The following is a 24,062-nucleotide window of genomic DNA, read 5'->3' as shown; positions in this document are numbered from 1 at the left end:
GCGGGTGAAGGGAGTAGAGAAAACACATAATCTGGCACGTATGCTGGGGGCGGGGCTTGCGCTGCGTGGGGCTTTGGTAACTGTGAGTGCCCCTGAGCCTGTGCAGAGTGCTTTCCCCTCGTAGCGGGGAGCAGGAGCTTAGAAGGTTTCAGATCAGGAAGTGACTGTCAGGCAGCTGTGTGTTTTTGTTTTTCGGGAAGTTGCCTCTTGGCACAGTTAAAACATCACAGCATATGGATATGGTATTTAATACTAGTAATAGACTTTTCGGGACGCGGGTGGCGTTGTGGGTAAAACCGCAGTGCCTAGGACTTGCTGATCGTAAGGTCGGCGGTTCGAATCCCCGCGGCAGGGTGAGCTCCCGTCTTTCGGTCCCAGCTGCTGCCCACCTAGCAGTTCAAAAGCACCCCTAAGTGCAAGTAGATAAATAGGTACCGCTTTATAGCGGGAAGGTAAACGGTGTTTCCGTGTGCTGCGCTGGTGCTGGCTCGCCAGCTGCAGCTTCGTCACGCTGGCCATGTGACCCGGAAGTGTCTTTGGATGGCACCGGCTTCCGGCCTCTTGAGCGAGATGAGCGCGCAACCCTAGAGTCGGACACGACTGGCCTGTACGGGCAGGGGTACCTTTACCTTTAATAGACTTTTCAGTGTGGATTTCTCAGGAGGAGGAGAATGGGAACTGGCCATTGTCCAGTCATAGACAGACAGCTTTGCTTCTGGAACATTCCAGGCTTAGTCCTTGGCATCTCCAGTTTAAAAAAAGGATCAGTCTGCAAGTGATGGGAAATATCTCTGCTTTCTGAGACCCCAAAGAGTCATTGCCAGTCAGAGAAGACAATACCAGGCTGAATGGGTATTACACAAAGGGAGTAACCCTGTACACAAGAAGGTGAAATTAAACTGGAATAAAGTACAATTGCTTATTTGGTATAAGGTGCAGCTTTATACACTCACAACAACCCTGAGCTAGTGGCTATGCTGACACACAGTATAACCCAGCAGAGTTTGTGGCTGAGTAGAACTTGAATCTGTTGTACTTGTAAAGTCCTCAACACGCTTTTGCAAATAGGCACAAATGTCTTCTGCCAGAGAGAGGTAGCCATGTTAAGTCTGTTGCAGCAAAAACAGCTTGTGCCTTCTCCCCTTAATAAGTTAGTAAACTTTCCTATTGTCCTTCTTCCAGCGCATACTGAGTACTTTTTCCATTGCAGCAAGCATTTTAATTGAAGTTTGACATAATGGTTTGAACTGATATTTAATTTTTGTATTGTATCTTTGTAAACCGCCTAGAGACTATTGTAGTCAAGTTATATATAAACCGCTTGAATACATAAATATATTTATTGTGGCATATGCTCTGATGAGGCACAGTCCTCTTTGTCAGGTGCATGAAGTAAGTTTATATGCACCCCTGAGTGTGTGTAATTTATGGGGGGGGGGAGATTCCAACAAGAGGAACAATTAGTTTGTGCAATAAGCTTCTCCTCAGGATTTGCTGAGACCCAAATTCCGCAGTGTCAAAATTCTGATTACGTTGCTTTCCAGCTTCTCATTGATGTCGTAGTTTTGTTGTTAATCTGTGGCAGCAAAAAAAAAAAAAAAAAAAAAAAAAAAAAAAAGGCTTGAGAATCCTTAGGCACCTTGAAGCCTAGCTTGTTTCTTAGGGCAAAACCTTCTGTAGGCGAAGGAGAACCCACTTAGTCAGATAGTGGCAGTGGACAGAGGATGGTGGCTTTGTCATATTGCCGTCCAAGCATAAGTTTGAGCATATAGAGCTGTCCTGTACTGAGCGAGACCATTCATCTGTGCAACCCAGTTGTCTGCTCTGGTCTGGTTGTGGCTCTCCAGCGTCATTTCACGTTTTTATTTTGCCTTCTCTTGTACTGTTTAATTTGCATGGCTGAAGTTTCCTGCAGCAAGTATTCACTCTGAGGTGGTGACTAATGTTGGAGAGACCTATGTTCAAATCCTACTGAGCCATAAAGCACACTTTGCAAACATGGGGCCCAAGCCCTATCTCTCAACCTAATCCTACCTCACAGGGTTGTTGTGAAGTGGGAATCAAGCACCCTATCCTGAGCTCCTTGGAGGAAGGACTAGATAAGAAAGGCAGCTTTACATGGGCTATCTTATACTTTTCTTGTTACTTCTTGTGGCATGTTCTAGTTAGGATTATGTGACTTGATCTATAATGGGACTGATGTGCTGAAGACACAGTGGTACCCCAGGTTAAGAACTTAATTTTCCTAACCTGAAACTGATCTTAACCTGAGGTACCACTTTAGCTAATGGGGCCTCCCACTGCTGCCGCGCCACCGGAGCACGATTTCTGTTCTCATCCTGAAGCAAAGTTCTTAACCCAAGGTACCCAAGCGTCTGTAACCCAAGGTACCACTGTACTGTATTAGAGCCCAGGGATTGGAACAGGTGACCACTGGATTTTCTTCAACCCCAAGAGTCTCTCTACCATGACTCTGAAATTAAGCAACAATTCTGTGGCAGCAGCACAGCCACAGAATCTTGTCTCCCACAACCATTCATAGCAGAGGGTGCCTTTGTTGTTCTTTCTCTCTTTCTTGGACTGTTTATGTTTGTGTGCATTGGCCACTTCTTATGCATTCACTTCTCAGGGCAACAAAGCATCCCTGAAAAATTCAGGATGGCAAAGGAGGAGTATCTAAAGAAACAGCATTGTCCAGTGAATTAAGGGCAGGGATGTGTAAGGTAATAGTGAATAATGATAGTGGTAGATGTGGGGCAACCCAGCCTTTAGGACTGAATTAATCGGAATTAGGGCTCAGCTAGAGAAACCTGTTTTTAAAAGGTTGGGGTTCAGCACTGAAACATGCAACCTGTTAATGGATGCCAAACTGTATTGCCACTTTCTTGCAGTAGCTGAGCCCTGAACGTCTGGGACTAGGACTTGGGGCTTCCAGTTCAAATGGCTAAGTTGACTTCAGCCCTGGACCACTATAGAATCCGAGCACTGAGGTTGACGCAGCTCAGAGCAGGAGGCAGGAAATGGTGGCTTTGGCTAGATATGAAATTAAGGCAGTCGTATTCCTTGTCATGTCTGGGAGAAGGCACTTCAGCATGGATTGAGTCTTATCTGACTGGTCCTAACTCCACCTTTGCTAAGGTGATTTCTGTCCACTTCTGTTTTAGCATTAGTAAGTGTTTTTAACACAGTCATTTAACTTTCCTTAATTATGAATCTTTGTAGGATTAAATGCTGTATCACGCCTGTGGCGATTGGTTTTTACTATCTCTTTCTGACTTTAAAGATCATATAAGAGTGTTGGGGCATGAGAGAGAAAGGAGGTGTGACATGTAGGATGGGTGGATGAACTTGCAGGAAGTAGTAGACCAGAGATGAGGTTGAAATTGGTTCCTGGTTCCAGCCCCTTATCGTTAGCAAGCTAGACACAGGTTTCTCATGCACACACTCTTAAGAGTCTCGTGAATCAGGCTCTTTGGACATTGGCAACAGAGTGTCTTGTCAGATTTATCACATGGGCCTTAACCTGAGGCTGCTTATTGAAGATACATACAGTGAATCAAAATGTATACATTTAACATGGGGGGGAAACTCAGGAAATAATGCATATCTGTTATGGCAGATGGGGAACAAAATGTACACATTTATTTGGTTTGAGAGAATTAGCTAATTAATTCTAACCATGACTGAACCAACACACATGGACATGGCATAGATGCAAGAAGAAGTAAGTCAATTAAAATAATTGACGGTACCCAAAAAGAACTTCTGAAGCAACAAGTGGGACCCAGAGGACCAAGTGAAGAGAAAACACAGGAAAATAACTGAGTCAGGCGCCATGTTCTGCTTGGCAGTAAGAGTGGTTTGCAGCAAGAGCAAAAGAATAAGTGGGCTGTGAAGCCCATCTTTTGTACACTTTTGGACTAAAAAGCTTCAAATCACATTCCAAAGCTTCAAATCACATTTCATTGGTTACTGAAAATTTATATCTCAGGTGTCAAAGGCCAGGGCAATGGCGTGTCTTCAGACGTACCTCTGTGGGGAGGGAACCCCACAACCTAGGAGCTGCCACAGATAATGGTCTCTCTCGAACCCCTACCCCTGAGCCCCTGAGTGTGGTGAAGCTACCAAGAGGGCTCCCTCTGCTGATCTTAACACCCAAGAGCATCTGTAGGAAAGGAGGCAGTTTTTCAGACATTTGGGGCCTAAGTCATTTAGGTATTTAAACCCACACTTCCATTTTCTCCTGTTGCTTTCCCAGGGAGCAAATGGCAATCAGGTTTTCCTCGAATTGCTGCTTGTTCCAATTCATCACTAAAGAGCAAGTTTTGCAGGGGAAGGAGGAAGGGCAAAGGCAAAACCACTTGGACCCGTGCTTTCTGAGCGCAGGACAAGAGGAAGTGTGGACAAGCCCTGATTTGATTGGGCTAGAAATAAACTTGGCAACCAATACAGCTGTTTAAAAAAGGGTTGTATGTGATCTATATAGAACATCAGCCAGTAACCTGTCTGCTGTGGGCTGGCCCTGTTTGCCTGGTTCCAGGTAGCAATCAAACCACTGTATTTTTGTTCCAATTGCAGCTTCTGAACATTCTTCAAAGGCAGCCCCACACATCATGCATTCCTATAATTTGGGGTGTGAAAACCTCTCCAGTCATAGTGTGTAGGACTCCTCCTGATCATCTGTTTATAGGGCATTCATCTTTATTTGCTTGCAAGCATTTATACATCATCTTATAAGCCATTCATTCATGACACACTTGTCAGTGCATTTCCCTGTCACCTTAATAGCTACAGAAAGTGTTTATTTTAAAGTGGATTTGTTGCTTTACGGTGACAGAGCCCTTTAATCCACTTTAATTGCACACACCGAAATTCCCCGGTATAGCAAAATACTGACTCTCTCGGCTCACTGGTGTATTGGCATGAGGACATCATGCTTGAGCACAAAAAGTAGTTTTAGCCTGGGCAGTCGGGATGGTTTAAAAGCTCATTGCATGAAACAAGGGTGTGCAAACTTAAGTTCCTTACTCAAGCGGCTTATGTACATGTGTTGATTGGAAACCAACCTCAAACCTCCTTACTGTGTACATATCAGCAGTTCAGTATCAGGAAATGCAAAGCAGAAGCCACAGCTAGAAACTTGTATTGTCACTTGCTGCTTGTCGGTAGTGCCAGGAATGTGCCCAGTGAGGGTGGAGATTGGTGGCAACAAGCAACACACCCACCTGGGAAAACATGTTGGCTTGCCTCTCAGCTCCGCTCAGCCTCTGCTGACACCAAAAAGCACAGAGGAAAACGAAAGCTTGTCTTAGGAAAGAAAATAGCGTAAGCTCCCTGAGCTCTGCCAGACCCATCTATTTATTGCCCAAAACATCCAATTCCTGCCTTGTCTCTCACAACATCAGTAATAGGGGAAAATCTCATTCATTTCGCTTGCTTTTCCTAAATCTTTCTCCATACACAATATTGGAGAAGAATTTGAAGTCCTGCATTAAAATAGTTACACATTCTTGCAGATGACTGACTTCACTTGTGCTTCTTTGTGTGGCATATTATTCAGGGTTTTTGCGGGGTGGGGAGGTGGAATTCTAGTTTGTGTTTTGCCATGGACTGGGGAAGAAGTTTGGGAGAGTTGTTGGTAGTTTCCAGGAATGGTCCTGGAATAGTCTCAGAGGTACTTGGAGATCTCCGTCTCTATAGCTCCAGCGACAACAGAGTCATTATTGATTGCTCTCCTACCAATCATGATGGCATCGTGGAGAGGACACGCTGTCTCCTCCATGAACTGCTCCATCCTCCACGCAGGATTATCATGCAGGTCTTAGCCTTTGGGCAGTCTGTGAAGAAGTTGTACCTGTCTCCTCAAAGAGCTTGCAATGCCCAAGAAAATAATCGGTCAGGGAATTTACACTGGTCTGTATAGATCCACTACAGGCCATCATGGTCCTCTTGAGATCTTCTTCAGGCACTCGGCCAGCACAGAACATGTCCCGGTCAGCAAAGTACTGGGTAAGCATGCCACCAGTCAGAAGCTTGGAGAGGATGACTTTGGCCCCTGACTTGTGGAGCTTATCAAGCTCATCGTACAAGATGTTCCACTCGGCGTCCACGATGGCCTGGTAATCCTGCACAGTGTGGACTCTGACGTCAGCATTGTCCTTCTCCGCCTTGAGCTCCAGCTCAATCTTGAGCAGAGCCATCTTGGGGGACTCATAATTCTTGGGCTCATACTTCTCAAAGCCAGCATAAGAGAAGGTCTTCTTGAAGGCAACTCCTGCCACCGGTTGGGAATCCACCAAGGGCTCCTCCCTGCCACCTTCTTGATCCCAATCATTTTGATCTGCAGCAGCTCATCCCACATCATCATGGCATTCACCATCATCTTGGCAAAAAACTATTTCTGGTGGGAAATCGACTTTGAGCTCAAGGCTGTGCTTGCGCACTTCTTCAGCAGGCTCTGCAGCACCTCTCGGTCGGTCTTCTTGATCTTAACGTCAATCTTCTTGATCTTATTCGCTGCCAGCTGGGTTGCAGTATGGAAGGCAGCGATGATGATCTGGGGGTGCAGCCCTTCTTCCACATAGGGCTTGATTTGCTTTCGGAATTCAGCAGCTAGAAGTGTAACTGAAGTGGTGCCATCGCCAACCTTGGCATCCCATGAATTGGCAGTGTCCACAAGTGTCTATGCAGCAGGGTGTACCACATCGAGAAACTTCAGGATGGTGGCGCCATCATTAGAAATGGTTTTAACCTTTAAAGCCCTATATGGCCTAGGACCCTCATACCTATGGGACTGCCTCTCCTGGTATGTTGCACGGAGGACCTTACGGTCTTCAAACAAAAACATCTTGGAGGTCCTGGGCCACAGGGAGGTTAGGCTGGCCTCAACCAGAGCCAGGGCTTTTTCGGCTGCGGCTCCAATCTGGTGGAACGCTCTGTCACAAGAGACTAGGGCCCTGCGGGACTTGACATCTTTCTGCAGGGCCTGCAAGACAGAGCTGTTCCACCAGGCCTTTGGCCAAGGCACAGTCTGACCCCCTCCTTTGGTAATCCTCACAGAACTCTAGCCCAATGGTTGCTATTAATTTGAACTGATTTTATAATGAAATGATTTTAGAATGTGGTATTATTTTACTGTTGTTAGCCGCTCTGAGCCTGGCTTCGGCTGGGGAGGGCGGGATATAAATAAAATATTATTATTATTATTGCTTTGCCTCTGTCATCATCAATGAGCTTGTCCATGCCCCGAGGGCCAAGAGGTCTGGCTGGCCTCTGCAGTGACTTGGCAGGCATTGATGTCACTCACAAGCTGAGGGATCCAGTGAGAAGTGTCTGTGCCTTCCTTCAGCAGGATAACAGGTACAGGCATCATCTTTGCGGCAGCCAGGTTGCTAACGGCCCCTCCCCCATTTCTTCTTCTTTTGGGATCTTGTTGCTATAATCAAGAAAGACTAGAAGCGCAATATACAGATTAAGGTTTTCAGGCTTCTGCAACAGGGCTGTAGCAAATAGTGTGCTTTAGCACAACTGTGGCCAGATAAAATCCTAGACACTCTGCACATACCTTGCTCATTCAATGAAAACACAACACACTACTAGTAACGGTAAGGTTTATTTGTTTCTTATTTTACCCCCACCCCCAACAAAATGTCTTTTCTTCTCTTCTGACCTCACACACCTCTCCCCCTTTTCCAGTTGGGAGCTAGTCTCCCACATTGAGGATCATTCACTGCAAAGGGGCGGGTGAGCGTCTAGATACTTCCGGAGGAGGGTGGGATAATCGGTCATGACTCCGGAGACTCCATAGCTAAAGGCTTCCTCAAAATACTTATCCTCATTCAAGACCCAAAGAAGAACCTATACGGAAACAAAGAAAAAAGAGATGACGGGTTTGAGAGTGGAGCCCTTAGTTGTTCTAGCTGATCACTTATTTATGCAGCTATTAATTCAGTCAACATTTTCCCTGCAAGCAGGATGTTGGTGGTGGAGGAAAAGCCACAATAACTGCTTTGCAGTCAGCAAGATGCTCTTTCTGGGAAGAAGAAGAAAACTTCCTGCTAAGGAAAAATCATAAGGATGACTTTACTGATTGGAGAACACAAGATGGTTGCACTAATGCCACAGGCATCTGAGAACCAATATAGAGCGGGTTGTGTGAGCTCTGAGGGAGGAAATTCCTGCTTGAGATTTTGTCTCGGTTATGAACTTGTTAAAGCGGCATTCCGTCGCATGCCATAAGCACCACTAAGCTTTCAAGTACGCATGACACAAATCTGGCAACATGTGTCTTAAATATGCTACTGTTTCTACATCTCGGCTCCCTACCTGAAATGTGGGAGTAATGAGCTACGGTACTTTCACAAGGCTGTAGTTGCAACTACAGAGGAGGAGGAGAGCTGAGTTAATCTGTTGCAGTAAAGCAAAACACACATACGCCCACCCACACACCCACACCCACACACCCACAGAGAGAGAGAGAGAGAGAGAGAGAGAGACTGCATATTTACACCATGCATGCATTTAAAAGACATGACTTCCCTAAAAGAAGGAACTGTAGTTTATCTCCATAGAGCTATTAATGTCCTAACCAAGTACAGTTCCCAGGATTCTTTGGGAGGGAGTAATGTGATTTAAATAGATGGAATGCAATGCAGCCAAAGTTCGGTCTTTAAGATACCATAGCTTGCTTAGGAGGAGGATATAATCCATTAAAAAAAACCTGATTTAGGCACCCCTTGCTGCCTAGGAAAGGGACACAAGCATTTATAAGCACACTCTCAAATCCTAAAACAGTGAAAGCCATGATACTTGCTGAGGTAGGTGAAAGCGCTGGGCCCACCTCTCTCAGCTACCTACCACCCAGGGTTGTTGCACATATAAACATGAACTATGCAGCTCTTTTTCCTGAACACACAAGAATACTCTATTAATATGACTCTGTGCCTCTCGGGTGAAGGGTCAGCACTATATGTAAATATAGCTAATAGTGACATAAAGAAGTCAAATATCCCTCTTTCCCTTGCCACCTATTGCAAAATACTTAAATACCGGGCTAAAGTCTTCTAGCTCAGCCTTCAGCAGTTTCTGCTAAGGAGGGACTATAATTCCTGATTCCTCCAAGTTAATTTACCTGTATTCCTCTGTCTTCCAGATGCTTGAAAAGCTTTCTCCGCATTGTCATCCTATAAAAGAAAGGAAAATATGGTGGGGTATATCGGAGCAGTTCAAGTGGTAACATTTGGGGGAGGGAGAGAGAACAAGAGAAACTGCCCCTTTACCTTTTGTGATCGCCCCCTTAACAAAACCATGACCCACTATGACCTAAAAAAAGAAAGAAAGAAAAAAGAACAGCAGCTAAAAGTGGAGGGGGGGGGGAATCAGGTGGGTGGTTCATGTGGACCTCCTTATCCTGATAGTTTTGAGCATCAGTCAGTGCTCTAGATTAGAGATACAGAAGAGGGAAGCAGCAGGTGATGAAATGGGTCAGGTTTGGTGGTGAGCAGGCTTCTTAAGAACTGAGCAGGGTAAAGTATTGCTTGCTTTCACTCACCTGTGGGCAAATTTAGCCACCAGTGCTCCAAACCAGCCCTTTTTTACTGGAAAATATGTCCTGCAATTAAAGGAAAACAAAAAGGCGGCAGAGTTAACAGATCACTGAGAAGTTCTCATTTCCTCCCATTCCTCTTCTAAGCGATCAGTTCCAACACAGTTTCATAAAACCCAAGTCACTCCCTCACTCCCTCACTCACACCCACACTTTTTCTCAATGAGCACAACATTTAAATTAACTTAACTCACTTGTTATACTTCTTATAACATACAAATATGACATGGGGAAGGCCTAAGGGTACCAGGGAAAGCCTGTCATGTCCAGCTGAACTTGAGTCTCACTCTCAGTTGCTTGGTAAACCTGTGCCTGAACTATACAACCTCAGACTGCAAGCAGGGGCTCAGATGAATGAATGCTCCTCCAGTCCAAAATAAAACTTGGAATACTAAGGAAATGGCTAGGCTATAAACTTTTCCCCAATATATTAAGTTTCTTTCTATTTGTTAAAAAAAGGCTAGGTTTTTATCAATAGGTTATCCATTATATACAAAATTACAAGTAAATTATAGGATACAGAAAGCAGGAGGGATGTGGACAGCCCAGCTTGCAAACCATTGTGGAAGAATTATACATCACACTTAGTTTTCACTTCCCTTTCCTTCATCCTAATAAATATAACAGTATTAACTGTGCAAACAAAAAACAGTTATAGAGGAATAAAAAACGTTTTAATAAGAGGAGAAGCCTCATGTCTATTCTGCTTGGGCATAGTATTATTACTCAGTGAAAGAGGCAAATGGCAGTTAGGTTTCAAGAAGTAATATTCTCTCTTTTTTGTACCTCTGGCCACCAAAAGTTGTTTGCTTAATTTGTGCGTAATTGCAGGTTCTCAGGACATATTAAGGCCATGTGAAACAGATGGGACTTTGGCAAACCTCCAGTGCCGAGCAAAATCTAGCTTGGCAGTGGCAGGAATACTTTGCCGGCGTCTTTTTAAGTTTAAGAAGGGGCATGCTAGGCGTTTGTTGTTGTTGTTGTTCAGATTCTGTTGTTTTATGAAGAAGCATCCCATCATGCAAGCTCAGCTGCTTAATTAAGTGCTGAGTTTTTTTAGAACCATGTCACTTCATCACTCATGCTGCTCCTAACAAGCTGTTGGTACAATGTTTTTAACTGGTCCTCAGTACCTCACCCCCTGTGTGAACTCACTTGGACCTGACTTTTCTTCCAGAGGTACCTCATTCCCTGTGTTTGGCTGGACCTTACTTCCCTTCCAGAGTCAGTGATAATCATTTCCTTTCCCACTCTTTCTGGTCCCAGATTTAGAGAGAGAAGTTATGAATGTGCATGACCACCAACATCCAAAAAATCCATGGATATCATTGCCTGCATATCAGTTACTGAGAGTCCAGTGGATAATCCAGCTCTGTCAAATAGTCTAAATCACACCAGTTGAGTCCTAACTGGATCAGACCAAAGGTCCACCTAGTCCAGCATCTTGCTTTCCAAGAGGATCAGCAAAATTCCTCTGAGGAGCCCACTAGCAGGACGTGAAGGCAACAGTGACTGGTACTCAGAGATCTTCTGCCTTCCAACGTGGGCATTCCATTTAGCCATCATTCCCTCTGTTCTTGATGTTAAGGTCACACGGAGGTATCAGCGGGCTTGTGGAGCCCTGAGATTTGCAGATGGACAAAATGTCTTGGAAAAAGACTTCCAGTTGCTGATCCTTACACCAGGAAAACTGCCCCTCTGAACCTTTACATTTCTTTTCACACAGACACACACACACACCTCCCCCAGCTTCTGTCACCTGTTCATAATGGAGGGCAATGGAAACTCAAGGAAGGTTTCTTTCAGCGGCACAAACGGCAGGATCCCTATGTAGTACAGGAGAAGGATCATGATGCCACGTTTAATGGAGAAGATGTAGGGCATCTCTGTGTTCTGGGGGAATGGGCAAAGAGGAAGAAATGAGGTGAGGGTTTTGTGGTTTCTAGGCTTAATAGCCAGGAAGAAATACGGAACATGTCGTCATCACCCCCACTGATTCCTTCAGCTCATCTGGGACATATCTGTGGGTATCATACATCTGCACTGCACACTTGACCTGGTTTGGACATTTATCTTCCCCCAAGCAAGCCTATGAGTTGTAGGGTTGTCAGAATTCCCTGTGGGAGCTCCTGGTACCTTGCACAGATGTACATCCCCCAAGGTCATTGACAGAGGAACCTGACAGCTTAACAAGTTGGAACAGGGTAGGCAAAGAAGCAAACAGAGAAAGCAGGAAGCTGTCTCCTAGCCATGCCCTGATTGATTTATTATGGCATGTACTTTTGACCCATGCCTCATTGTTATTTTTATTTTTATTTTTTTGCTATATGAAAGAGTCTTGTATAGTCTGAAAACCTGGACCAATCAAAGGCATTGCCTCATTTAACGGTGCCAGCATATCAGTTACCGAGAGCCCAAGAGCTGTGAAGGTGGATGAAAAACTGTCAATAACATACAGCTGCGCAGCATTTCTTCAGTACTTTCCCTTCAAAGGCGGCCCAGATGGTGATGTGGGAGCGATTGTATTCTCGGACAAGATCTGCTACCTGTGCGCAAGAGGAAGAAGGCAGAGTAACATGGATTCAGTTAACAGGTTTTTCTCAAAAGCAAAAGTTCTGGAAACTGAATGGAAGATCATTGTGGGAAGGGACAGATGGTCTCTCTAGTTACTAATCATTGGTGTGAGCTAAGTGTCTGGACCAGGGCAGTCTATTCTACACAGTCCAGCCCTTCAGAGGTTTAAATTAATTTCAACTTGGTAGTTGACTACAAAGATCAGCTTCCTTACAAATGTGGCTGAGTTATATGACTGGGAGGGAAATCCCAGGGAGGGTAGTATCCATGTTAAGTCTGTTAGAGCAAAAACAAAAAATGAGCCATGCATAGCACCTTAATCACTAGCAATTTGTTGCCGTGTGAGTTTTTGTGGACTAGAGCCCACTTCATCCAAGGATGCATCTGATGAAGCTTAGTGCCTAGACCCCAGAGGTTTGTGCTACAATAAATTGATATTTGTCCTTAAGGTGCAACGAGACTCCTTTTTATGAGTGGGAGAGTGAAAATGTGGAGATGGGAGAGCAGCACTGATGTTGCCTAGCTTAGCATAACCCACTATAAGGTGTGATGAACTGTGTGTCCCTGATTAGGAGTAGGGTGAGGTCTGAATATTGAAAGGGGAGAATAGCAAAAATCTGGGTCATGACCTAGAATGAAGATATTGGAAAGTAAAGAAGCACGAGTAGTTTGTTGCCCCCATACCTTTCGTATGAGTTCGTCACTATCCTCTTTGATTTCTACATTGACCGGTACTCCAGGGAATTTCTGGAAAACCTCCTCCAAGCGTGGAATCCGGTGGTCTTTGCCATGGGAGTAGCGTCCTGTTGGAAAGGGTGGCTTATGCAGCAGGTGGAGCATACTTTGCTGGTGCACAACCCCACCACATGTGAGCACCCCAAACACAGCACCCCTCAAACCAAAGCAGCTCTACTCCTCCTACTCACCTGGGGAAAAGGTCACCTCCAGAGAATCCTTATAGGGTGGCAGATCCTATGGGACACAATTAGGGTAAGGACTAAGGAGCCAGGAGGACACCTGGGTTTTCTTGGGGAGATGTGGGATTGGGGGGCTTAGAACATAGCGTGGGGTAAGGACCCCTGGGTTCTTTGGGATGGGGGCAGGTCCTGGGTTTAGAGTCATTGCCCTCCAGCAAATGGCTTCTAGGCACATGATTCAGTCACCTGCAGTGGACTTGTAAAAGGGTAAAAGAGTATTGGGAAATGATCCATAATGAATTGGGGGGGAAATGTTTAAAAGTGCTTCCCCCCCAAAAAAACCAGTCTTTTCTGTTGGGGGTAATTCAGACTGAAATTCCCAGGTGTCAGAAAAGGTTATTTATGTATGCCACTACTGCAGCCTGTGTTTTGTTAGCCAAAAAAAGGGAAAACGAGCGAGGTCCCAACCAAAGAAGAATGACAACTTAAGTTGACAGAATATGCTCATCTTGCAGACTTAACTTATAGAGTAAGAGAACGAGAAGAACATATGTTTAGAGAAGATTGGAAAACATTTATTGAATATATGGGAAATAACTGTGTACAGCTGAAAGCGCTGGCAGCATTAAGATAACTTCAATAAGTTTTGATGGATGTAATCATGAAATACTGAATGGTTTAGTTTTTGTAAAATATGATTGATGATATGTAAAATGAACCATGGAAAGAGAAGAAGGGAAGTCACTGATATCTTAAGGATATATGAAGGAAGACTTTAAATTGTAAAACAGAAAATTTAATTTAAAAATTACATACATACATATATATATATATATATATATATATATATATATACGGTATATATATATTTTATTCAGCCACCTTGCCAGAGCTAAGCAGCTTAGGGTCTGGTCAGTGGCTGGAGGGGAGACCACCTGGGAACTCCACATTTACTACCTCATCGTCCTTCCTTCGTTTAGACTTATGTACAAACTGCTTAATCAAAGAGCTCTCTGTGGGGTACATAATAAAATTGTAGATAAGCCATAGCTAAAATCCACAATATTAATAAGCAAATACACATAAAATAATTATAAAAACACAGATACGATCAGATTTTTTTAAAAAATTAATATGGGTTAGGGTAAGTTCTCTGGATGGATAGCCTTGATGAAATGAAGTTTTCAGTGGGCATCCAAAACTATAGTATGGGCCCCTTCTAGTTCTCAAGAGGCAGGGAGTTCCAAAGACAGGTGCTGCCTTGTGTTCTACCACAGACAGAAAGAGGGACGCAGCTCTAATAAATATCGCAAATAGTAATGAATAGGGGCAGGGTACGTCGCAAACCTTATAGTCCGTCTCGCTGATCTTGATGTTATGCCCTGTCTGGCGTTCCAGGTTGTCATCATGGGACACGACCACAACCCCATCTCTTGTCATGTGGCAGTCAAGCTCCAAGAGGTTTGTCCTCTGGGTCAGTGCGCTGGAAGGGCGGAGAGAAAGATCAGCATGGGAGGCTGGATGGCTGTAGCAGCAACATCAGTGCAAGGCAGGATGGGGTGTAAGGGGGGGCAACACTCACTGGCTAAAGGCTCCTAAAGTGTTCTCAATCTCTTCTCCAGCACCTGGGAAGAAAACGGAGATGTTGACAGAAGGCAGGCACTCAGCTTCCTAAGGGCTGGCATGGCATTACCCCATTCCCCTTCCAGGGACACCAAGTGCCTATTCTTTTTGTGATCGGAATGCAGCATTGCAGGTCTAGAGAACTGGAGCAGAAACAAAGACATCTGCACCTGTCAGAACTGGGAGAGTGGGAGGGCTAGCTGCTAGGAATTAAGGCTTCGCTCTCTTAGCCCTGGCTTGCTGCAGCACGCCACCCCTCCCCTCCCAGACCTCTGTCAATGCTCCCCCCCCCCGCCAAGCGAACATCCTTGCAGAACTCACCGCCCCGGTGGGAGACGTGCCGGCATCGAACAGGAAACCTGTGTGGCTTGTGGAGCAGATGTGGCTTCTTTCTCAGGCAGTGGGATGTCAGGGCATAGATCCCAAGGGCAGGCAGCCCAAAGAGGAGTAGCTGGAATCCCATGGCAGTGGTGGAAAGAGGCTAAAAGTCCTTGGCTTGGTGGGCGAAGGCAGGAGAGAGACGTCAGGCTCAGCCGGGGCCTGCTGAAGTCTCTGGAAAGTGAATGATGCTCATGGATTAGGAGCAGAGCGGAGGGAGGAGGGAGCCCTTCAGGTCCTCTGGAAATGGAGTAAAATCAGGTGGGTTGGGACCCCTGAACTCCTGGGATCTTCTTGATCAAGTGCAATGTGTGATAAGTGTCGAGAGCAGGACTGTCCTGGCCGGGAGTGGCTGGATAAGCAGGTTGATGTGATTTTTTGAGGCACTGGAGGAGGAAGAAAAAAAAAATTGAGGTGTGGAGAAGACAGAAACTTACTCCTCCTCTTTGCCTGTCAGGACCTCTCTAATCTTGCACCTGTTCACCCGCTTGAATGACTGTACATATGCATATATAGAGGCACACACGCACACACACATCATGCTCCTGTCCCCTCCCCTCTTAATGCCAACCTGCACATTTTAAAGACTGCCACTCCCTTGGGACAAAGAGCAATTTTCTTGGCAGCCGAAAGTCAGGAAGGTGCTCTGGTCCTTCCTGCTTTGAGCCACTTGACCTCATTCCTTTCTCCTCTACTTCAAGAAGAGATTGCTAGAGCCCTTCCCTCCCACCATGGCAGCAGATCTCATTCCTAAAATTAAATAAATAAGGGCCTTTCTTAGATGTGGAATGAAATGCTTTTTTTTTTTTACAGGTTGGCAGTCAGTTAGGAATTCCTCTCAGTGCAAAAACTAACTCCCGAAAGGGGATTTCCCTCAGGATAGCAGCAAAGAGGATTAAGGGGTTAATTTCCTCCTCCGTGTCTACACTGATCTATCAGCGCTCTCCCTCTCTCCTTCCCCCAATGCAACTTACATTTAAAACAACAACCACCCTGCCCTTTAAATGCAAAGACACAGGCAACATTTAATATCGGCTGGATCTCCCTTCCGGTCTGTATCTTGTGCCACCTTTCTGGCAGGAGAAGCCTAATAAATATTTAACTATGGTTGAGATAAGATGAATTTCGCCACCAGCTTATCTCATGGGGGAAAGGGAGAGTGTTCAAGTTGTGAGAGAACTGATGGGGGGCTCAGGAATAATTTACATGTCATTGTCCCTTTTCACTGCCCCCCTTTCAGGGTTTCTACTTTCAAGTTGTTGAACTAGTTATATTGGGGTTCAGACCTTTCCACTTAAGGTTATGTCACCTCAGGCTGCTTGAAATTAATTTCATCTTCCTCCTCTAAACAGCAGCTCAGTGTCATTCTTGGGGAAAACATTTATTTCATTCTGTTGTTGTTGTCACTGACAGTTTGCTTTATCATCGTGTAGAATAAGAAACCCGTATAGTTAAAGCCATGGTTTTCCCTGTAGTGATGTATGGAAGTGAGGGCTGGACCATCAAGAAGGCTGATCGCCGAAGAATTGATGCTTTTGAATTATGGTGCTGGAGGAGACTCTTGAGAGTCCCATGGACTGCAAGAAGATCAAACGTATCCATTCTTCAGGAAATCAGCCCTGAGTGCTCACTGGAAGGACAGATCCTGAAGCTGAGGCCCCAATACTTTGGCCACCTCATGAGAAGAGAAGATTCCCTGATGTTGGGAAAGATGGAGGGCACAAGGAGAAGGGGACGACAGAGGACGAGATGGTTGGACAGTGTTCTCAAAGCTACAAACATGAGTCTGTCCAAACTGCGGGAGGCAGTGGAAGACAGGAGGGCCTGGCGTGCTCTGGTCCATGGGGTCACGAAGAGTCGGACACGACTAAACTACTAAACAACAACAACAAGAATAAGAAACCAGCTTGGAAGGGGCCACATTGACTGTAAAGTCCTGCAGTGGGGAATCCCTTGACCTCTTGCTACAGGTTGCATTTCAGTTACCGTATTTTTTGCTCTATAAGACTCACTTTTTCCCTCCTAAAAAGTAAGGGGAAATGTGTGTGCGTCTTATGGAGCGAATGCAGGCTGCGCAGCTATCCCAGAAGCCAGAACAGCAAGAGGGATTGCTGCTTTCACTGCGCAGCGATCCCTCTTGCTGTTCTGGCTTCTGAGATTCAGAATATTTTTTTTCTTGTTTTCCTCCTCCAAAAACTAGGTGCGTCTTGTGGTCTGGTGCGTCTTATAGAGCGAAATATACGGTAACTTCACCTGAGGATGCCATTAAAACTCTTGGTGAAGTCCGCCCCAAAATGTTCTCACTTGACTCTTCCTGACCCGGAACAGGTCGCCTAGGAGGACTGTCTGGTTTGGTCAGTCCAGTGACTGATGCATCATTGCCACAGAAACATGTTCCTGCTTCCTTAAAGGAAGTGGTGTTTTGACACCTCTTAAATAAATCACCATTACAACTTTCCTGCCTGTATAGGCTGGTCTCTAATTTACAATTGGGCCAGTTTGGGGTATGTGTGTGAGGAAGATGCTTGAAGGGCTAGCAGCAGCAGGACAACTTTTGGGGTGAAACTAATTACGGTGGTACCTCGGGTTACAGACGCTTCAGGTTACAGACTCTGCTAACCCAGAAATAGTAGCTCGGGTTAAGAACTTTACCTCAGGATGAGAACAGAAATCGTGCAGCAGTGGTGGGGCAGCGGCAGCGGGAAGCCCCATTAGCTATAGTGGTATCTCAGGTTAAGAACAGCTTCAGGTTAAGAACGGACCTCTGGAACGCATTAAGTTCTTAACCTGAGGTACCACTGTATTCCGATCTGTACAGTGGTACCTCTAGTTGCAAACGGGATCTGTTCTGGAGGCCCGTTCACAACCTGAACAGAACACAACCTGTGTCTGTGCATCCGCGCATGTGCGGGTTACAATTCGCCACTTCTGCACATGCCATCATTTTGCACATCTGCGCATGTGTGAGCAGTGAAACCTGGAAGTAGCCCATTCTGTTACTTCTGGGTCATCGCGGGACGCAACCTGAAAACACTCAACCTGAAGCAAACGTAACATGAGGTATGACTGTAGTGGGTTACATTTTAAAAGCTAAACCCATTTAATCTGGGAGTAAGCTCCACTGAATTCCATAGGACTTACTCCTGAGTAGGACACATGGTTAGGATGATGCTGTAAGTCACTCTTGCAGCAAAAACAAGAGACCTGTGGCACCTTAAAGACATACAAGTTTATTGTGGCATACACATACGTACTCCATTGAATTTGTTAGTCTTTAAGGTGTCACAATTCTTGTTTTTTATTCCAGTCTGGTTTCAGACCTGGTTGGGAGACAGATGCTGCTTCACTGACCCTGGTTTATTTCTGTTCCACCTTTCAGTCAAGGAGGTTCCCTGGGTGGTTCACAATAAGATATGTAATAATGGAAACAATTCAAAATAAGTATTAAAACAGACAATAAAAAAACAAGACAAGCAGCAATTAAAAGCAGCAAGTTAAAATGGTAAAGTCTGCAATCGTACACATGTCTACCGAGTTCAGTGGGGCCATACACAGGTAAATGTGTATAGGATTACAAGCTTTGGATCAAAACTTAAAAGGCCTGGAAGAAGCAAAAGGTCTTTGTCTGGTGCCAAAGGAATGGGGAATTCCATAGACAGGGCAACATCATTAAAAAGGCCCACTTGATGTCTCCTGCCAGAAGACAAGAGGGAGTGTGACTGTTGATCCTTATTTTACACCATCATCTATCTCCCCCTCCTCCAGTCCGGCCTGATGTTTGACTGAGTACCTGGGCGGGCAGAGCTGAGTCACATCTGTCCCACCCAGCTCCCCCACCCAGGACTTGGAGATGCACACCTGGCCAGCCTGCTCACCCACTATTGAGTCCTGGATTGGCATGGTTTTAGTATGGATGGACCAGGCTGTTGGCGCCAGTGGTAGAGCATCCATTGGGACCATGGATAGGAAGAAGCTTGATGGCAGGTATTAGGTGATTTCTGGGAGACTTGTAGGAATTGCCCTTGGAAGGTCCTCTTTCCAGGGTGATGTTGCCATGAGTGATGCTGTATGGTGTCATCCCTATGTTGACGACACCCAGCCCTGGTTCTTTTCCTGCCCACCACCTCCTTCAGTTCCAGGTAAAGTGGTGAAGTCCCTGAAAAGTTGCCTGGATTTGATAATGGACAGAAGGAATTCAATCCAGGTTGAAAATGGACATGGGGTTGATGGCAGCGAATTCAGGGGACCAGATGGCTGGGGAAATGCCTGTTTTCAGATGGGATTGCACGGTCCCTGAAGGAGCAGGTCTGCAGTCAGGAGGTACTCTCAGACACACAGCTTTGCTTCTGGAATCCCAAAGGCTCCAGAATGCCTTTTTAGAATCCTCATCTGATTATCCAGCTGTGCCCACTACTGAAATATAGACATTTATGCTGGGTATATGCCTTTAAGACACATTCAAAGCACACACACTGCCCCAAGGAATCCTGGGAGCTGTAGTTTACACCTTTACAGAGCTACCATTCTCAGCACCCTTAACAAACTACAGTTCCCAGCATCCTTTAGGAGTGTGCTTCAAAGGTATGGCTTGTATGCAGTTTTAGCTTAGTTCGTCTTAGTTACTGCCAGGTTAGACGGTTACAATGTGCTCTGTGTTGAGCTACCCTTTGAGACTGTTTAGCACAACAAAGTTGCTTAAGATCTTTTGTGAATGAAAGGTTAGCACCCACAAGAAGCTGGACCTTGTCAAGTTTCTGCCCCTATCCTCCTCAAAGATGTCTGTTTCTGCCCCAAACGCTTGCTTCTTTTCAGAGATATGTAAAAATATATTTTGTTCTATTGGAGCTTTGAAAATGCGTCTCCCTCTTGAGGGGTAAGGGATGCGGGTGGCGCTGTGGGTTAAACCACAGAGCCTAGGACTTGCTGATCAGAAGGTTGGCGGTTCAAATCCCCACAACAAGGGTGAGCTCCTGTTGTTCGGTCCCTGCTCCTGCCCACCTAGCAGTTCGAAAGCGCGTCAAAGTGCAAGTAGATAAACAGGTACCGCTCCGGCAGGAAGGTAAACGGCGTTTCCGTGCGCTGCTCTGCTTCGCCAGAAGCGGCTTAGTCATGCTGGCCACATGACCCGGAAACTGTACGCCAGAGTCGGCCACGACTGGACCTAATGGTCAGGGGCCCCTTTACATTTACCTTGAGGGGTAGGCATCACTCTGTTGGTTAGTGAATTGCTTTAGGTTTCATTGCTTATAACAAATGGTACTTCGTTTTTAATGTCTACTTTGTAAAGTAGATAACTGAAACATAGGAAGGAAAGAAACTCTTCCTCAAACTCATATTCCAAGCTGTGCCCAGCTAAATGGGACCTCTTGTAATTAAAATCTCAGCTCTGCCTCCATCTGCAGGCTCGTCTGTTTCTTTGCTACCTCCTGATCTCCTTTGTACCTTCCCCCAAACATGTTCAACCTTTGCACCTGCAGCACTATCTCTCACGCGGCTTCTTCCCAGCCCGACTGGCTGAATGAGCAAGCCTATGGGGGATGACGGCAAAGGCTTTGGTTGCCAGGGGAACCCAGCAGATGCAGTCCCCAATTGCAGTTGCCTAGCAACTGCGGGGCACCCTGTCCTCATCTCCCCAACCTGACAAAATAGCTGGCTGGGCCCAGAGTGCCAGCGGTGTTTGGTGCTTTTGGGGAAGACGTCAGCAACAGAGGCACCGAGAACAAATGGCCCATCTGCCCAATAAGACAGTCTAACGTGTGTTTGTGTTAGAGAGAGAGAGAGAGAGGTACTGCTTCTTTGTTGCTTGTTTTGTCAAGCAACCTATAAGAGACTGAATAAATGAAGTGTGAAGGGTAAGAGTCACTGGATACCTTGTTGCTGTGATTTTCCCATGTGTTACTTGGTTACAGGCTTAAGAGAGGTTCTTGTCTTGGTTCTTGTCTTAAGAGAGAGCTTTTGTAACCTTGAAGTGTCAGTGTGGTTTCGTGTGTTTGATTCCGAAGACCCGTTTCAGATTCGTGCGATCGGAAAATAATATTTTGGAACTCATGAGCATTGCTTTGATCACACCAAAGGCCCTTTAAGTCCAGCGCCCTTGTTTCCCAACAGCCAGATGGCCCTGGGAAACTCCTTGCCACACCTGTGTTGTTTTGTTCTAGCCTCTAGTAATCAATGGTAGACTGCCTTTGAACGTGGATGCTACATTCTTACCTGGTGAAACTAGTTACCATCACTAATAAGACTCTCTGTTCCTCTGTTAGTGGTGATCATCGCATCTTGTGATCACAATCACAAAATAATATTTTGAATATTTTGAAACTCAGCCTCCAAAGTGCTTTATATGCATTATGTTGTTGTAATTCTCACAAACAAGCTGTAATGTAGATGACTAGACTAGGCTGAGTAGGACTGAGAGAATATAACACCTCTTTGACTGTGCTGAGGCAAAGAGAAGATTTTGAGCTGAGAACTGCATGACTCACAAGTCAGTCTCTAATACACTAATGCCAAATTTCCAGTGCAGCAATTAAGTTCCACAGGGAAGAGAGATGTAGGGACACAGTACCCCACACTTCTGTTTGTCCACATGCCTATAAAATTTTCTGCTTGCCCTATGCTTCCTAGGCATGGGTCCAAGTGGTTTTCCATTTGCCCCACTGCTTTTCCTGGGAAAACCCACTCTTTACCTATGAATTGGTGCAAATGCCAGTCTGCGGGAAAACCCAATTGAAGCTTGCTCCTATTCATCAGTAAAAATTGAGTTTTCCCATGGGAAAACAGCAGGATAGGCAGAAGTCTGGATGAGCCCTGAGTTGCTGTTGTCTGGTAGCGTTGGTCAGATTTTGCACTTAATATTAATTTCAACTGACAGCTGCCAATCAAACAACTACTCCCATTTTGCACCCATGGTATGTCTAGCTGACCACATCTAGCTGGGCTCGATGGAGCTTTGGTCTGACCCTGTTTATATTATTGGATATGCACACTTAAGAAACTTCCTCATTCCATGTTGTTGTGTTGTTGTGTTCTCGAAAGGTATTCAAGATAACTCACCCCAAAATAGTTACCCCCTGCTATACTTCCAAGGTGGCAAAATGGTGGTTTATCTCTCCTCTCCCTCCTTTAATGCACTTCTGCAGATGCTGATTATATTATGGGCTTTGATTATTGAGCTGGAGCATAGAAGTGGCGTCTCTTGCCTGTTCATCCTGTACTCATTCTTACGGTAAGAGCATGGAGGCGGAGAGAGGCATTATTGGTGGGGAACCCACAGGCCTCCATCTGGCAGCTGCTCCAGCCAGCACAGCTGGCAATCAGGGATGATGGGTGTCCATCAATAAGTGGAAGGGACACAGCTTCCCCACTCCTTCTGGTCTAGAGGCACATAACTTGCCGAATCTCCAAGCCCATGTGGGTCTGGCTAGTGCCTGGAATAGGAGACCCACTGGGAACTCCTCTCTGTTTAATCCTTTTGAAGAGAGCAGGATATAAATATTGGCGTATAACTCTTTAGAGCACCCCATACACATTGAGAATGAAGAATATTTTTTGGAAGGGCCAGAAGAGACTTCAGGAAAGGTCCTTGCAGGTTCAGGCCTTGGCATCTCCAACTAGCCCTGGATTTGCCCAAGTCTGCCTGCCCTGGGCTGCCGCTCAGAATAGACATTCCTGGATAAGAGGCTTTCAAAAACAGATCTATAAATGTAAACAATCAGTCAGAGGTGAAATAATTTAAATGGGGGGGAGAGTTTCCTTTCTCAAAAAGTGTGGGTTTTGCTTTCAATAAAATAAAATAAAATAAACACGCAGTGTGGGAGTTTCCTCCCCAAACTGCTTTTCCCTGCATCAGTTTCAGCCTGCTTTGACAAACATTGTTGCCTAACCAAGACCTTTGCATGAGTCTAGATTAAAATCTCCAAACATAAAACATTTTATTGATGTGCATCCAGCTGCTTGTTAACTTTTTTTTTAAAAAACAACAACATACTTCCTCTCTGCTCTCCTGCTTTCATGTGAGTCAGTCCCTGCTCACTTTTCCCTATTCACTGGTGACTTTTAGATATTTTGGATAATGTCAGCTGTACACATGCTAGAGGAAGACATCTGACGCACCCCATTCCCATTTCCTCTGAGGGAGATGCAAATCTCTAAGCATGCTTTAGAATTGTCCTTAATTTGGTTATCATCACCTTGTTCACTGCTGCCGGAACAGTGTGCTTTAGGAGTGTTCAGAGCACTTTACATACCCCAGTTATCCTTGCCACGATCCTGTAGGGTTGGTCATAGGAAAGCACCTTACTTGGACCATTGGCTCATCTCAGTCAGGAGTGAAGAACCTTTGCCATTCCAGATGTTCCTGAACTACAACTTCCAGCATCCATGGCCATTGACCATGTTTGCTGGGGCTCACGAGAGCTGTAGTTCAGCAACACTTTCAAGGTGCTTGTCTTACAAAGTACCTTAAAGATTATGAGATCCCTTACGCTCTGCCTTGATCACTTAGATTCTCAGGGGGCACTTCTGGTGCTTTCCCCCAAACCCCTGAGGTTCAGGTGGCCTTTGCTTGGGTCTGAGGCTTTCGTGTGACAGGTCTTGCCCTGTGGAACTCCTTGCCAGTAGGGGTTTGGGAGGAACCACCCTTCTTTCAGACATCTACTAGAAAAGTTTAGGCAGGCCTTTGCAAGATGCATTCCCTCTTTTTTAATCAATCAGTATTTATTTATTTTTAATGGATACTGTTATGGTAAAATTTAGGTGCGAGGCTACTCAGTCACCCAGCTCATTGGGCAGAGCCCGCGGGTCCCTGCAGAGTAAAGGAAGGTGTCCAGCAAATAGCTGTAGACCAAAGTTTATTGCGCAACAGGTTCAAAGAGGAATTTTGAACCCCGAGGATGGGGTGACAAGGACTTTTTAAAGTTTCTATCTTATCCCAGCATACAGTTCATTAAGCATCATCACTACATCAT

At 45.4% G+C, this 24,062-nt stretch overlaps 2 protein-coding genes and 1 pseudogene across 2 annotated transcripts in view; 1 reads left to right on the top strand and 2 right to left on the bottom strand.

Moving 5' to 3' along the window:
* The window catches only part of CORO1A (coronin 1A), a 77,976-nt gene that overhangs the window by 19,979 nt on the left and 33,935 nt on the right, over positions 1 to 24,062 (top strand). The window lies entirely within an intron of this gene.
* Positions 5,486 to 7,043, bottom strand: LOC128400884 (T-complex protein 1 subunit eta-like; annotated as a pseudogene).
* On the bottom strand, positions 7,594 to 15,580 carry GDPD3 (glycerophosphodiester phosphodiesterase domain containing 3). Its single transcript, XM_053363587.1, has 10 exons — positions 15,040 to 15,580; positions 14,678 to 14,720; positions 14,443 to 14,578; positions 13,105 to 13,150; positions 12,863 to 12,981; positions 12,061 to 12,150; positions 11,364 to 11,497; positions 9,551 to 9,610; positions 9,131 to 9,182; positions 7,594 to 7,857 (listed from the first exon to the last, which is right to left on the bottom strand). Exons 1-10 carry the CDS (start codon positions 15,179 to 15,181, stop codon positions 7,723 to 7,725), a joined length of 957 nt encoding a protein of 318 aa, XP_053219562.1. The 5' UTR covers positions 15,182 to 15,580; the 3' UTR covers positions 7,594 to 7,722.

Source organism: Podarcis raffonei, chromosome 13 (assembly GCF_027172205.1).
Source record: "Podarcis raffonei isolate rPodRaf1 chromosome 13, rPodRaf1.pri, whole genome shotgun sequence".
NCBI classification, from domain to species: Eukaryota; Metazoa; Chordata; class Lepidosauria; order Squamata; family Lacertidae; genus Podarcis; species Podarcis raffonei.
Note: the sequence above shows the minus strand (reverse complement) of the source record. Positions and strands in the feature narration are given on the sequence as shown.